Here is a 15967-nt window from a genome sequence, read left to right as displayed (position 1 = left end):
ATGGACAGAACTCTGAAATCAAGAAAGGACCAACAGACAGCAGGTACAATACATACCTCAAAACACTACACTAGTTCTGATACACTGAAGAACTTTAAATGGTGAAGTTTTGTTTTCTTTTAACCAACTGTAAATGGTTTATATGGAGTTAAACAAATCAAAAGGATGAAATAAATAACATAAGCACACAACCCTTAACTTTTCAATTCATCCAGTCTCTGTAAATTATTAGAAGCTCCATGAATATTAATATTCTGTCTCCCTGTTTCTAAGCAGGGCCATAAGCATGGTCTCTGGATGGCTCACAGCCAGCTCGAATTTACCATTTTAACAACTAAAATCAAATTTTAAAAAAATAAAAGACAGAAATGAACATCTTCCAGTATAAACTTTATAACCTTCTTCTTTGCCAGGGAACTGCATCACATTTTCCCTAAATATGAATAAAAGTGTCATTAAATACACACTTTCTTGCAAACTTCATATTTTTCCTGGCTTCTTTTTAGCTCTATAAATATCATTGGATGCGGTAATTTGGGATACTACATTTGCACACAATTTTTAAAGGCACAGATGCAGGGTTTTTTAATTTTCTCAAGATAGCCAAATGTCTTGATATTTTACAGAGAAACAGAATCCAATTCCTCTTAAGCTAGGGATAAATTCTCCCCCTGACATATGCATAACTCTGACTGAGAAGGCAGCTATACAAACCATAGAAGTTACAGATGGACAAGACCTCACATTTCTAAAGTCCCTACAGCAGTTTACTGTCTTATACTTAATCTATTTCTGTTGGTGGAGCCTCTCTGACATCACTTGGCAACTTTTTCCGTTCTCAAATTGATCTTACTATTAGAAGCTTTTCTTTATGTCTGAACTTTGCCTTCTTTCATTCAAAGACATTACATCTTGTAATACCACTTTGATCAACCTCACCCAGTCCTGGTATGGTACTGAAGCTCTTGTGAGTGGTACTGTAGGCTTACTGATAAGCCTGGGGCCTGGTGCACTTTCACTACATTCCTCCCACAAATCTGTGGGTACTTTAACTCATAAAGGAAGGACACTGCTCCAGATCCCAAACTCAAAATCACAGCACTTGGGCCTGGAAGAGCCAACCTCCATTTTAGACTCCACAAAACTGAACAGGAGAGGCAGGAAATTGACCATCAGCGGGTAAGACTCACTCAAAAGCACTGGAAGTACTGCTTTAGACGACAGCATCAAAAGAAAATTATGGAACTAAATGAGCCAAGTCTAATTGAAGCAACACAGATAACAGCCTTACAAAAAAGCTAAAGAAAATGAAACACTGAAAAGAAATGGTAGAGAGAATCTTGTAAAGCCATCTCTAAAGTCTGAAATAAATATTAAGGAAAACACAATAAAGTCACCAACCGAACTGTCCAAATAGAATGATGGTTTTTTTTCCCACAGATGTGCTTACGGTAACTGGCTTGTCCATCCCTGTTAAAACGTCATCTGTTTTTCATCTTCCTGTCATTTTCATGCTTCTCTGATTTTATGACTTGATACTGTGGGCCAGAGACTTAAAAAAAAAAAAGGAAAAACTTACTGGTATTGAAAATTCCTCAGCCAAGTACTTCAATAACGATGCTTCTCTAGCCAGAAAGTTACTTCTCTCCATCAAGTTTCCTTGAAGTTTCATATCAAACTCCTTTCTGACCACTGAAGCAACAGAGTCAATTATTACAAGCTTAACCTTCTTAGAAATGATTTCTTCTTCCAAAGTCTCAATCCTTAAAAAAAAAAAAAAAAAGTATTGACTTAGGTGAAGCAGTAACATCAGACAGCAGGATGTTAGTTGTATACAGTTAACACAAAAAAAAGAAATATTTTATAAGCATAAACCTGTTACATCAAATTATACTAAAACCTTTATATACAGCCAACCCCCTCTGTCAACAGTCACCCTTACTGGGTTATGGAGATGTGGAGGTGGGAAGGAATCCTGCTCCATAACCACTACCATAGCTCTCAGGCTGCCATAGCTCCTGTACCCCAAAGTGCCCCCTTCAGAGTGGAGGGTTGGAGGACCCATATAATATGGATCTGCTCTGTCCCATGCAGTCATGGGAGTAACCAGAGAGATATGCACACACAGAGGCTGTGCCCTGCCTCCTCTCTCACATAGTAGAAACATCCCATTTCTACCACCGTGGGTCCCCTCTACAGCCACAGGCCCAGGTCCCTCTCTACATACTTGTAATGTAATATACATGTCAAAATATATTTGGTTAATAATATGCTAATAGTTCATCCTCTCTGATGGGGCTGTAGGTAGTATACAGCACAAGTACTAACACGTTTGCAGATACACACAAGAAGAATGGCAAGATGTCCTTGCCACATCATAACCTGTCTTCATGACAATGTGTCATCACAAGTTGACAAAGTAACATGACAACACAGGATCACCATGTAAAAGCCTTCCTGGCTGACAGTCATGAGTGGGGCTCCTCTCTCTATTTGCAGGAGGATCCCAGCATCTCCTTTTCTTCCTCCCTCATAATGTGGGGATGGGAGGAAGATACTCAGGAGGAATAGTTGGGAGGCACTTCCATGATTTTCCTCACTCTACCCTAAACTGAGCTAGAGCAAACCAGGTGCCCATCAGACGCACAAACTCCATAAGAGCTACATCTAGGATTATGAAGGGATTCCTGCAAACCATGTTTTGCTGGCTGTGTATTAGAGGTTACTGCATTATAAAAATAGCAACATTGATATCCATTGGTCATACACTAAATGAGACATCTCAGAAAGCTTTTTCAAAATCTTCAGAATAAAGACAACGTGGGATCAAATACATGCATCAAGATGCAGGGTTTTTGGTGGTTTTGCACTAATTTTATCTAGTCAGACTTGCCTAGCTATTGAAATGTAAAGGCCCAAAGAAGTGAACTACTGTACATAAAACTTGAGATGTAGAACATACTCATTACAGAACATTCAGCAATGATGGGCTTCCCATTGCACTCCAAAGCAAACAATACCTTTTCAGCACACTGTCACAGGTGAGCTCCCGATAGAGATGAATGCTACGGGTCATTGAAAACAACTTTTCTTCTGTGCCAAAATAATTAGGGAAACGGTGTTCTGCTATCTCAACCAACCTGTCAAAATTCAAAAGGCACATCACTGCAAATTCTGGGCTAACAAGACAGCAACCTTCCTGTACCATTTCCACTACCCCCATAAATTCAAAGTACACAAAGGAAGAGATATTTGATGAACTAAATAGATGAAGGATGAGCAGATGTAGATTTAAAGCTAATAATATTTGACTTCCTTTTCCAAGGAGGAAGTACATTCTAGCGGCCAGAGTGGAGTGCTAGAAGTCAGGGGATGACGGTTCTATTCCCAGCTATGCCACTGAATCGCTAGTGAAGTTAGGCAAGACTCCACTTCTCTGTGTTAGCTCCTCTATGAATAAAATAAAAGTACAGTAATAACATTTCCCAAGGGGAATTGTGAGGTTTAGTTACTAACGGCATGTCTACACTACAAAAATAAGTCAACCTAACTTAGGTCAGCATACAGCCGCTACAGTAATTACATCACTGATGCGTGTCTGTATTTTGCTCCTTGTGTAAGCGGGGTGTGTCTTTACCGGGAACGCTTGAATCAATTGTACTGTCAGTGAGGGGCATTGTGGGATGCTTCTGAAAGTAACAGTCAGTGTAAGCAACTTAGTGTCTACACTGACACTGCAGCGACCTAACTACATCGACTTTGACTCTACGCCTCTCATGGAGGTGGAGTTATTAAGTTGGTGTAGTGGGGCAATTACGTCAGCAGGAGCAAAATTTTAGTGTAAACACTTACATAGTTAGGTCAACATTAATTGCCTTGCATTGACCTAAAACTGTAGTGCAAACCAGGCCCGAATGAAATGCACTTTAAGATTCTTGTACAAAAGTCGCTACTAAAGTGCAAAGTATTATTGCTATAGTTCTGCTTATCAATGATATTTGCATTTAAATAAGGGTATTGATGATCCCAGATCATCTTCTCTTCTGCCTCAACCCTGTAATGAGGTCATAAAGCTGAGTTTGTGTCATCACAGAAATTTCTTTGGCAACCAGCTGATGTCATAAACACAAGCTTATGCCATCACTGCAACATCCAGAAGACAAAAAGGTGGAATTGGGAGGAAGAGGTCATGATTCAAATGCAAATTGGTAACAGTAGCACAGATATGGAGAGAGTTCTTGACCAAGTCAAATGCTTTTTCATGTATGGGCTGTTTTAAAAGTTTGCTTCAGCATGAAAATCTCTCAAATGACAGTTCTCTGATTTTGCCACTTTCCCTTTTCTGCTCCAGGCTTTCTCATGTCCTTTTAAAAATTGGGTAATTTAATTTTCAGGCCACAGTGAAAGATCATTAGATGGACAGCTCCAGCAAATAAAATCCTCAGTTTATCCACAAAACAGACACAATATAGTCAACCAACCAAGAGGTTACCCGAGATGGCTGGCAGGAGGTTGTGATGGGGCATTAAGACAGGTCCTACACCATCGTATTGCTTCACATAGGTCAGTGTTTCTCAATCTTTCTGATACCAAGACTGGCTTGCTGCCTTCCTAACCTGCATCAGGGAGATCTCAGGGAGCAGCACCAGTCCATGGACAGGTCGTTAAGAAACACTGATATAGGTCACTGAACAGTTTTCAAATGACAGTAACTTTCACACACTATTGACTGATTTAAATGAGTGGCTTAGAGATGAAATATTCTATACCCCATTAGCAAGTCCCTGACCCATTCAGTCCATTAGTTGTCATTGTTAAGATTGCAGCTGCTTATTACCATGCTAGTAAGTGCATCTCATTAATTGTTCAAACCAAAAAATCCAGAGCACCATGAATGTTTTTCACCTGGTCCCGAACGTTATTACACCGCTACCTCGATATAACGCGACCCGATATAACATGAATTGGGATATAACGCGGTAAAGCAGTGCTCCGGGGGGGTGGGGGGGGCTGCGCACTCCGGTGGATCAAAGTAAGTTCAATATAACGCGGTTTCACCTATAACGCGGTAAGATTTTTTGGCTCCTGAGGACAGCATTATATCAAGGTAGAGGTGTATATTCAAAAGCCAGGCTCTGAAGAAGAAAAAAAAGCCCACAATCACAATTCTGAAACTAAATAATTCTCAGTTATCAGAGGCAAACATTTTCAAATTCAGGTTCTTAAAGTTACTCAGGCACTTAGGTGGAAGTGGCATGATTTTTAGAAATGCTGAGCTCCCACAAATTGGGTCCTTCCAACTTGCACTGACTTCAGTGCAAACACCTTTGAAAATCAGGCCACATTTATCTAGGTACCTAAATATGGATTTAGGAGCCTAACTTTAGGCACTGGTGTTTAAAATTTTTGATCCCTATGACTATTGTAATTGTTTTGCAATGTTCAAAATGAACAAGGAAGAGAAACTGTTTAACTTTGCTAGGTAGTATTTACACTCCACACACTGTATGTGTGAAGAGAGTGACATCTGGTGGATGATATTTTTTCCCCAAACACTTCACTGTTGAGATAAAAATCATATTATAAAATGTTTTCCTTTGTTTTACAAGAGATCACAATATTATTAAAACTGAAGCTATTTTGGAAATGTATGTTACTTTTCATTGTAATTTGTGCTTACTTTATTTAAAAATAAACTCTTAATTGAACCATTAGGTTAGGCATTTTCACATCTTGACTAACAGTGTAATCTTACTAAGATAACCTTCTAATTAATCTCCTTCCTCTATTTATTACTAAGGGCTGGTCCACACTACCCGCGTAATTCGGCGGGTAGAGATCGATCTTCTGGGATCGATTTATCGCGTCTCATCTGGACGCGATAGATCGATCCCAGAAGCGCTCCCCCGTCGACTGCGGAACTCCTGCTCGCCGAGAGGAGGAAGCGCTGTCGACGGGGGAGCCTGCCTGCGCCGCGTGGACCCGAAGTAAGTACTTTTAGTTCGATATAGGAAACGTCGACTTCAGCTACGCTATTCTCGTAGCTGAAGTTGCGTTTCCTATATCGATCCCCCGCCCCAATGTGGACCAGCCCTAAGACTACTTGCTGCATCTAGAAGTTCAGAGCCAACTTTTCAGGGCAGAGACCTTGACTTTCAATTAGCCCAGTATATTGCACAGCACATTTCGGGCACTGTAACAATATTCAGTAATAACTTACTCACTCTGCACAACAACTAAACTTCAAATTGATGCAAGTTGGGTGCTAAGGAGGAAGTACCATGAAAAAAACAACAGGAAGTGGTAAGATAAAGTAAGGAAAGTCCTTCTGTTAGCTTTTCCTACTTCATTTCAGGTAGGATTGAGTTAAATCAAAGTGAATGAAATCACCAATTTTGATCATGATTTAAATCAGCAAGCAGGATATCTTGGTTTAAATAAACAATTTTAACTTATTTTGCATTTGTACTTATTTATTTTCTTAAAGAAAGTTTGTTTCTCAATGGTTGGTATAATTTAGTACTTCTTTTTGCTTACCAGGAGGATACACTATATCTATACACATTTAATTAATTTTTTTATAGGTTAACATACATGTATTCAGATTCTTAATTTTTATATTAGAAAACAATGACTGATTCATTTCTTATTTACAGAATGATTTTTTTTAACTCATGATTTGTGATTAGCTGCATTTGGCTGAAAATTGGAATTTATTTAAAAATACACAAAACCAGCATTGTAAAATTATTTTTATTAGTTAAAACTAACTTAAATGTCCTGGATACATAAGGAAAAAAGTAAGTTTATAAAAACATGTTTTGCTTTTAAAATGAACTAATTTATTAAACAAAGATAATGTTATCTGTAATTAGTGAATTGAATTGATTGTAGTTACAATGTCCTTCAAGATTTTAGAACCAATAAATCTCATTCTCTCACACCTCATTTTAATTCATAGACTGGACGAGGAGAACAAGCGTTCCTGCTTTTTCAGCTCCCAATCGGTTTCTGAACTTTGAATGAACTAGTCATTCAACTGATCTAGCTGAATAAACTGGCACGAAGAAAATATTTTCTTTGCACCTACAAAAAAAGCTACCGCTGTCAAAAGCTGGTTTGGCATTCAACAAACTCTGGTTCCAGGTTTTTAGTCAGTGATTTTCACCAGTCAGAGGTCTGACTTTCTTTACAACTTGGACAGCAAGCATGTACTGCTTCACTATTTTTTTAATTTCAATTATATGGTTTTAATAGATTATAGTAAATTTAGACCTTAACACATTATCATAAATTTCAAATAGATTTTTAAAATTTATCTAATTCAATGTAAATAAAAGATATCCAATTTAAATCAAACAAATACTTTTTATTTTTATCCATCCTGCCTCACCTCCTTCGGCACATGAGTTACTCTCATTTACAGTTTGAAAGCTGATGAGAAGACACAGGCTTCATTGCAAAAACATGTCAATGACACCTGGATGAATCTCTCATTTTTCACATATGCAACCATGCCATAACAAGGATATCACAAGACCATCAGGAGATCAACACCTGGATGAGAAGCAGCTCAAATTCAACCCAGGGAAGACCAAAGGAATATTGGTCAAAAGGGGAAATTTCACTCAACTACCTGAGACACTGGCCTCCCCCTCAAGAGAGGGCATCCCTCCCTGCTCTCTTCTGTTTGTCAAAGTGGAACAGAGCTTCGGGGTCTTGTTCAACTCATTATTAACCCAAGGTCCTGTCTAGAGCAGGGTAAAGGCATTGTTTTCTTCACGTTACCGAATACATTTTAAAGGTGTTCAACTCTTCAACAGAAGGTGTTAAGTGATGCCTACAAACATTAAAATATATTTGCTAACACATACATTAGTTCTAAAACACCACTATTTTCTTACTCTGGACAGGGCACTCTTCATAAGGAGTGCCGTTATCATATGACAGCCATTCAGTGGTCTGGATGAAACATTTGCTGGCTTCAATCCACCTCCTAAAGGAAAGGTGTCCACATCACAAAAAACACCAGTACAATTAATCTAAAATGACATCCTTACTGGCAATTTCAGGGAGATGTAGTTAACGTTTGCACAGCACAGTGTAGGTGCAAAGTTCTGTAAGAGCTAAGGATTATTATTCATTATGAGAGGCCAAGGACTGAAAGGAGCTTAACTGTATTCCCTGAAGATCAGGGTTGAGGTGTTTTACCCAGACAGGGTGGAAAACCTCACACTGCCTTTGGCTTTGGTTTCCAGTGTTTTTCACAAACCATAAACATAGTTAAAGAAAGAATAAACTGAGAAAATGCTTTTCATACACTCACTAGACAAGTATAGTACAGATTCCTCACTCACTAGCTGGTTACTTTTGTACTGAACTGCTACAAAAAAATAAGAGCATAACTGAAAACAACTTTAGTTTACTGTATTAACAGAGATGTTTTCATCTACCTGTTCTAGTGCCAGCTTGTTGATGAAGATGCAGAATATCCACTGCATTGATATGGCTTTTTATTATGATTTATTATTTATGATTGCATTATGATTTAAAAGGATGCAAACTGCTGCAGAAACTTGCAACAGTGCATTGCTTAGGTACCCAGTGGTAGGGTTTATCAGGGTGAAGGTTCGATGGGCCTGCTTAACGGGGGAGCCCCAACTGCTGCCAAGGGGATACTGCATGCCAGGCTACCGCTTCCCCCCCCGCAATTCCCCTATCCTCTTTTCTTCCCCATCTCATCCCCCTCACCCACTGCCCCATCCGCCTCCCCTCACTCCCACATTCCCCTTCCCTATTCCACACCCCCTTTCTTCCCCACTGCCTCTTCCCCGCAGCCCCTCACCCCCACTTCCCCCACCCTCCCTTACCCAGCCCCACCACAGGCACTCACTATTGCACAGAAAACAGGAAGGCTCTCAGCACAAAGAAGGGTAACATGACTGGCACTAGGACCCAGGAGGCAGCATTCAGCTCCAGAGTCAGCATCCGTGAGACTCAGGCCTGGTCTACACTATGAGTTTAGGTCGACTTTAGCCGCGTTAAATCGAATTAAGCCTTGACACGTTCACACGACGAAGCCCTTTCTTTCGACTTAAAGGGCCCTTTAAACCGGTTTCTTTACACCACCTCCGACGAGGGGATTAGTGATAAAATCGGCCTTAGGGGGTCGGAATTGGGTTAGTGTGGACGGAATTCGACGTTATTGGCCTCCGGGAGCTATCCCACAGTGCTTCATTGTGACCGCTCTGGACAGCACTCTCAACTCAGATGCACTGGCCAGGTAGACAGGAAAAGCCCCGCGAACGTTTGAATTTCATTTCCTGTTTGCTCAGCGTGGAGAGCACAGGTGACCACGCAGAGCTCATCAGCACAGGTAACCGTGATGGAGTCCCAGGATCGCAAAAGAGCTCCAGCATGGACAGAACGGGAGGTTCGGGATCTGCTCGCCATATGGGGAGATGAATCAGTGCTGGCCGAACTCCGAAGCAGTAAACGAAATGGCAAAATATTAGAAAAGGTCTCCAAGGCCATGAAGGACAGAGGCCATAACAGGGACACACAGCAGTGCCGCGTGAAAATTAAGGAGCTAAGGCAAGCCTACCACAAAGCCAGAGAGGCAAACGGAAGGTCCGGGGCTGAGCCGCAAACATGCCGCTTCTACGCGGAGCTGCATGCCATTCTAGGGGGTGCAGCCAACACTACCCCAACTGTGTGCTATGAGTCCCTCACTGGAGAAACACACAGGGAAGCGGGTTCTGGGGACGAGGAAGATGAGCATGAAGATAATGTAAATAGCTCACAGCAGCAAGGAAGCGGAGAAACCAGTTTCCCCAACAGCCAGGATATGTTTATCACCCTGGACCTGGAACCAGTAACCCCCGAACTCACCCAAGACCCTGAGGGCACACAGGGGACCTCTGGTGAGTGTACCTTTGTAAATATTACACATGGTTTAAAAGCAAGCGTGTTTAATGATTAATGATTAATTTGCCCTGGCAATCGCGGCCAGTACAGCTACTGGAAAAGTCTGTTAACGTGTATGGGGATGGAGCGGAAATCCTCCAGGGACATCTCCAGAAAGCTCTCCTTCATGTACTCCCAAAGCCTTTGCAAAAGGTTTCTGGGGAGGGCTGCCTTATCCCGTCCGCCATGGTAGGACACTTTACCACGCCAGGCCACTAGCACGTAGTCTGGAATCATTGCATAACAAAGCATGGCAGCGTATGGTCCCGGTGTTTGCTGGCATGCAGACAACATCCATTCCTTATCGCTCTTTGTTATCCTCAGGAGAGTGATATCATTCACGGTCACCTGGTTGAAATGGGGCAATTTTATTAAGGGGACATTCAGAGGTGCCCCTTCCTGGTCTGCTGAACAGAAATATTCCCCGCTGTTAGCCACGCGGTGGGGGGAGGGGTGAAGTGATCATCCCAGAGAATTGGGTGTGGGGGGGGGGGAATTAGTTGGGTTTGTGCTGCATGTTAACCCTGAAACCGCAGCCCCTCCTTTTACATTGCAAACCCATTTTAAATGGCCAACCCAACGGGTCCTTGGTATGGTTAATGATAGCAGTACTCTTTGAAACCATCCCCAAAGCCAAAAGACTGTGTCTTACCATGGCTGCATGCAAGCTGAAATCTGTGACCTGGCACTGCGTAAGTGATCTCTCACACCAAACAGGCAGGCCCTCAATATAAGAGGAAAAATGCAACCTTGTAACGAAAGCACATCTGCTGTGTAATGTGAACAGCAAAATGTAACGTGAAAGAGTGTACCCATTGTTCTCTAAAATGTATCTTTTTTAACCACCTCTCCCTTCTCATCCACCAGCTGCAAATGTTTCTCCTTCGCAGAGGCTAGTGAATATTCGAAAACGTAAGCGAAGGACACGTGATGAAATGTTTACAGAACTACAGACTGCCTCCCACGCTGACAGAGCACAGCAGAATGCGTGGAGGCAGTCAATGACTGATTATCGAAAAGCCCAATATGAGCGAGAGGAGAGGTGGCGGGCTGAATCGCGGGCTGAGGAGGAGAGGTGGCGGGCTGAATCGCGGGAGGAACAGAGGAAGTTGCGGGCTGAAGATGAGAGGTGGCGTCAGCTTGCACACAGAAAGCAAGAGTCCATGCTCCGTCTGCTGGAGCATCAAACTGATATGCTACAGCGTATGGTTGAGCTGCAGGAAAGGCAGCAGGAGCACAGACCGCCGCTACAGCCCCTGTGTAACCAACAGCCATCCTCCCCAAGTCCCATTGCCTCCTCACCCAGACGCCCAAGAACACGGTGGGGGGGCCTTCGGCCACCCACTCACTCCACCCTAGATGATTTCCATAGCAATAAGTTTTAAAGTTTTAAATTGGAGTGTGTCCTTTTCCTTCCCTCCTCCCCCACCCATCCCGGGCTACCTTTCCAATTATCCCCCTAGTTGTGTGATGAATTAATAAAGAATGCATGAATGTGAAGTAACAATGACTTTATTGCCTCTGCAACTGGTGCTTGAAGGGGGGAGGGTAGGGGAGGGTGGGGTGGTTGGTTTACAGGGAAGTAGAGTTAACCGGGTGGGGGGGGGGGAGGGGCGGAGGATTCATCAAGGAGAAACAAACAGAAGTTTCACACCATAGCCTGGCCAGTCACAAAACTGGTTTTCAAAGCTTCTCTGATGCGCACAGCGCCATGCTGTGCTGCTCTAACCGCCCTGGTGTCTGGCTGCGCGTAATCAGCGGCCAGGCGATTTGCCTCTACCTCCCACCCCGCCATAAATGTCTCCCCCTTACTCTCACAGATATTGTGGAGCGCACAGCAAGCAGCAATAACAATGGGGATATTCTTTTCGCTAAGGTCTGAGCGAGTCAGTAAGCTGCGCCAGCGCGCTTTTAAACGCCCAAATGCACATTCCACCACCATGCGGCACTTGCTCAGCCTGTAGTTGAACAGGTCCTGACTCCTGTCCAGGCTGCCTGTGTACGGCTTCATGAGCCATGGCATTAAGGGGTAGGCTGGGTCCCCAAGGATCACGATAGGCATTTCAACATCCCCAACGGTTATTTTCTGGTCCGGGAAGAAAGTCCCTTCCTCCAGCTTTCGAAACAGAGCAGACTGCCTGAAGACGCGAGCATCATGTACCCTTCCCGGCCAGCCCATGTTGATGTCGGTGAAACGTCCCTTGCGATCCACCAGGGCTTGCAGCAGCATTGAAAAGTACCCCTTGCGGTTTATGTACTCGGTGGCTTGGTGCTCCGGTGCCAAGATAGGGATATGGGTTCCGTCTATCGCCCCACCACAGTTTGGGAATCCCATTGCAGCAAAGCCATCCACTATGGCTTGCACATTTCCCAGAGTCATTACCCTTGATATCACCAGGTCTCTCATTGCCCTGGCAACTTGGATCACAGCAGCCCCCACAGTAGATTTGCCCACTCCAAATTGATTCCCGACTGACCGGTAGCTGTCTGGCGTTGCAAGCTTCCACAGGGCTATCGCCACTCGCTTCTCCACTGTGAGGGCTGCTCTCATCCTGGTATTCTGGCGCTTCAGGGCAGGGGAAAGCAAGTCACAAAGTTCCATGAAAGTGCCCTTACGCATGCGAAAGTTTCGCAGCCACTGGGAATCGTCCCACACCTGCAGCACGATGCGGTCCCACCAGTCTGTGCTTGTTTCCCGGGCCCAGAATCGGCGTTCCACAGCATGAACCTGCCCCATTAACACCATGATTTCCACATTGCTGGGGCCTGTGCCTTGTGAGAGGTCTAGGTCCATGTCCATTTCCTCATCACTCTCGTCGCCGCGCTGCAATCGCCTCCTCCTCGCCTGGTCCTGGTTTTGCTTTGGCATGTCCTGGCTCTGCATATACTCCAGGACAATGCGCGTGGTGTTCATAGTGCTCATAATTGCCGCGGTGATCTGAGCGGGCTCCATGATCCCAGTGCTAGCTATGGCGTCTGGTCTGAAAAAAGGCGCGAAAGTAGTATCTGACGGACCAGGGGAAGGAGGGAGGGAGGGGCGAGTGACGACATGGCGTACAGGTACAGGGAATTAAAATCAAGAAAGGTGGCTTTGCATCAGGGAGAAACACAAACAACTGTCACACAGAATGGCCCCCCCCCAAAGATTTAACTCAAAAGCCTGGGTTTAGCAGGAGGGAGGGGGGAAGCAAATGAATACAGAATAAATCTATTTTTTACATCTTAAGACGACGGTGCAGCATGACTGATAGCCCTCGGCATTTTCTGGGTGCTTGGCAGCAAATACTGGGCACTTGGCAGTTAGCCTTCAGGTCTATTGCACAATCTGATACCCACTGCAGTATGACAACGATGGATACCAGTCGTAATATACTATCTACTGCCCAAAAGGCAAGGGGTTGCTGCTGTGTAGCAATGGTGCCCCATCCTACGCATACTACGTCTGATAACCATCATCATCAAGGCAAGGGGGCTGGTGCAATGCAGCCCCACGGCTGCCAGCCCCATGTCTGCCAGCACCCAGATCGCCCTCGGCCTCTTCTGGGTGCTTAGCAGAAAACTGGGTGCTTTGCAGAAAATAGTATACTACGACTGATAACCATCATTGTCTGCCCAGGTGCCCATGATCGACAGCCACTGCTGTCCGACGAGGACGGTTACCAGTCGTAATAAACCATCTACTGCCAAAAGGCAAGGGGGCTGGTGCAATGCAGCCCCACGGCTGCCGGCACCCAGATCGCCAATGAAGGCTACCAGTCATGCTGCACCGTCTACCGCCAAAAGGCAGTTAGCTGCTGCTGCTGTGTAGCAATGCAGTCCCACGTCTGCCGGCACCTAGATGACATATGGTGACGGTGAGCTGAGCTGAGCAGGCTCCATGCTTGCCGTGGTATGTTGTCTGCACAGGTAACCCAGGTAAAAAGGCGCGAATCTATTGTCTGCCGTTGCTGTGACGGAGGGGGAGGGGCCTGACGACATGTACCCAGAACCCCCCGCGGCACTGTTTTGCATCATCCGGGCATTGGGATCTCAACCCAGAATTCCAATGGGCAGCGGAGACTGCGGGAACTGTGGGATAGCTACCCATAGTGCAATGCGCCGGAAGCTGACGCTAGCCTCGGTACTGTGGACGCGGTCCGCCGAACTAATGCACTTAGAGCATTTTATGTGGGGACACACACAATCGGCTGTATACAACCGATTTCTATAAAACCGGCTTCTATTAATTCGACCTAATTTCGTAGTGTAGACATACCCTCAGCCTCCTTCAGCTGGGCAGGTCTGCACTTGCAGAAATGAGAGAGGGACAGTGGCATGTAACCCCATGTATGCCCCCATGCCTCACCTCTGTTTGGGAGAGGCAATCCCCAGAAAAACTGAACCCATGGTCATCCCCCCTGCGCGGCTTCCCTTTGCTTCCCTGCCATTTTCTGCAGGGAAGCACAGGAATTGTGTAGGGGGAGGGGCTTTTTCTGCGGGCACACAATCCCACAGAATTCCCCCAGGAGTAAGTCAAGGGTTGGGCACCCAGAGAGTTAGTACTCCACAAGCTGGGGTGTAAATCTACAGCCCACAAACCTGCCAGTGGACCTTTCTACCATGCACTAAAAGCTCCCTAGTGCACTTTGTTTAAACAGTAGTATCTCAAAATCCACTATGGAAAGCAGTAGGTCAAAGTGCACCAACTTTTAATGCATAGTAACATCGTCTACAACATGGTCAGCTGTGGGCAACAAGCCAGTGCACTGTAGATTTACACCCCAGCCTCCCATGCACTAAGGATATATCTTCACTAGCAACGTTAAAGCGCTGCCACAGAAGTGCTTTAACATGGCTGTATAGTCGTGGCACTGGGAGAGAGCTCCAGGAGGGGAGTGGCTCCCAGCGCTGGTGCACTTTCTACACTGTCACTTTACAGTGCTCAGGGGGGTGTTTTTTCACACCCCTGAGTGAGAAAGTTGCAGCGCTGTAAAGTGGCAGTGTAGACAAGACCTATGTCTCAGTAGATAAGTCCACACTGGGGAAAAAAAACCCTCCTGCAGCAGAGCCCAGGTCTACAGACTCGGGCTCGTGTTACAGCACTAAAAATAGCTATGTAGATGTTTCCACTCAGGCTGGAGCTTGGGCTCTGAAGCTCAGGGAGGAGAGCAGGGGTTTCAGAACCTGAGCAGGAACAGTTACACCGTTATTTTTAGTGCCCTAGCATGAGCCCCAGTCTGTAAACCCAGGCTCTAAGACTCACTGCTGGGGAGGTAAGGAGTTGCAGCATAAACACACCCAGTGTGCACAAGTCCATAGAGTGAACTAAGCTGTCATTCTAGAGAACCGGCATAAGAATAGACCATGAAAGTTTTTCAGGAAAAAAAACCTGCCTGAACTAAGTCTTTCACACCATCTGATCAATTCCTAACCAGAAAGACAAAAAGAATGTCTCAAAGGGGGGAGAGCGGGGGAGTTAGCCAACTGCCTGAGAGTGTCTTTTTCATGAAGCATGGACCAAAGCCTGTGGCACAGCAGATACAGTATATACTTCCATTTCCCCTATTCCTAAAATACAGCAGGGCTGTGAACATTATCCCTGACTTTCTGATACAGTGAATTTTTGTCTAGATAAAGACAATGACAGGTAAGGTTTTCCCTGCTTATCTATTTTTTAAAAATTATTATTAAATATTCTTGATATTTGCCCTCTTTCATCTGACATTTCTAGAACAGGTGTGTTAAAGTGAATTTTGGAAAGGACTGAATTCCACTTTTATGATGGAACATATTTAAACTCAGTACTACATACGATCTTCAGCTCTCTGTGGATTTCCCATGCATGTCAATGTGAGGTTTGATCAAAGATCGAATGTAGATTATGGCCTGTCTAGTTAAAAAAAAACAAAAAACTTTTCAATACATTAGTCTCTGTTAAATCACGTTTAGCATTGGTCAGTGGAAAAATATTCTCACCTTTAGAAACACTGCTATTTCTGCAGTGTTTCTCTCCCTTCCCCAT

General features: G+C 44.4%; 1 protein-coding gene across 3 annotated transcripts in view; it reads right to left on the bottom strand.

Moving 5' to 3' along the window:
- Nucleotides 1-15967, bottom strand: part of RAD51B (RAD51 paralog B) — a 626874-nt gene that overhangs the window by 581426 nt on the left and 29481 nt on the right. For all 3 annotated transcript variants that reach the window (XM_026651549.1, XM_026651551.2, XM_026651550.1), the window contains exons 6-7: nucleotides 3021-3140; nucleotides 1580-1763 (exon numbers count right to left, since the gene is read on the bottom strand). In XM_026651549.1, the coding sequence (XP_026507334.1) occupies nucleotides 1580-1763; nucleotides 3021-3140 (304 nt within the window). The remainder of the gene's footprint in view (nucleotides 1-1579; nucleotides 1764-3020; nucleotides 3141-15967) is intronic.

The sequence above is a fragment of the Terrapene carolina genome, unplaced genomic scaffold (assembly GCF_002925995.2).
Source record: "Terrapene carolina triunguis isolate 2854851 unplaced genomic scaffold, T_m_triunguis-2.0 Scaffold96, whole genome shotgun sequence".
NCBI lineage: Eukaryota > Metazoa > Chordata > Testudines > Emydidae > Terrapene > Terrapene triunguis.
This window is presented reverse-complemented; position numbering and strand designations above follow the sequence as displayed.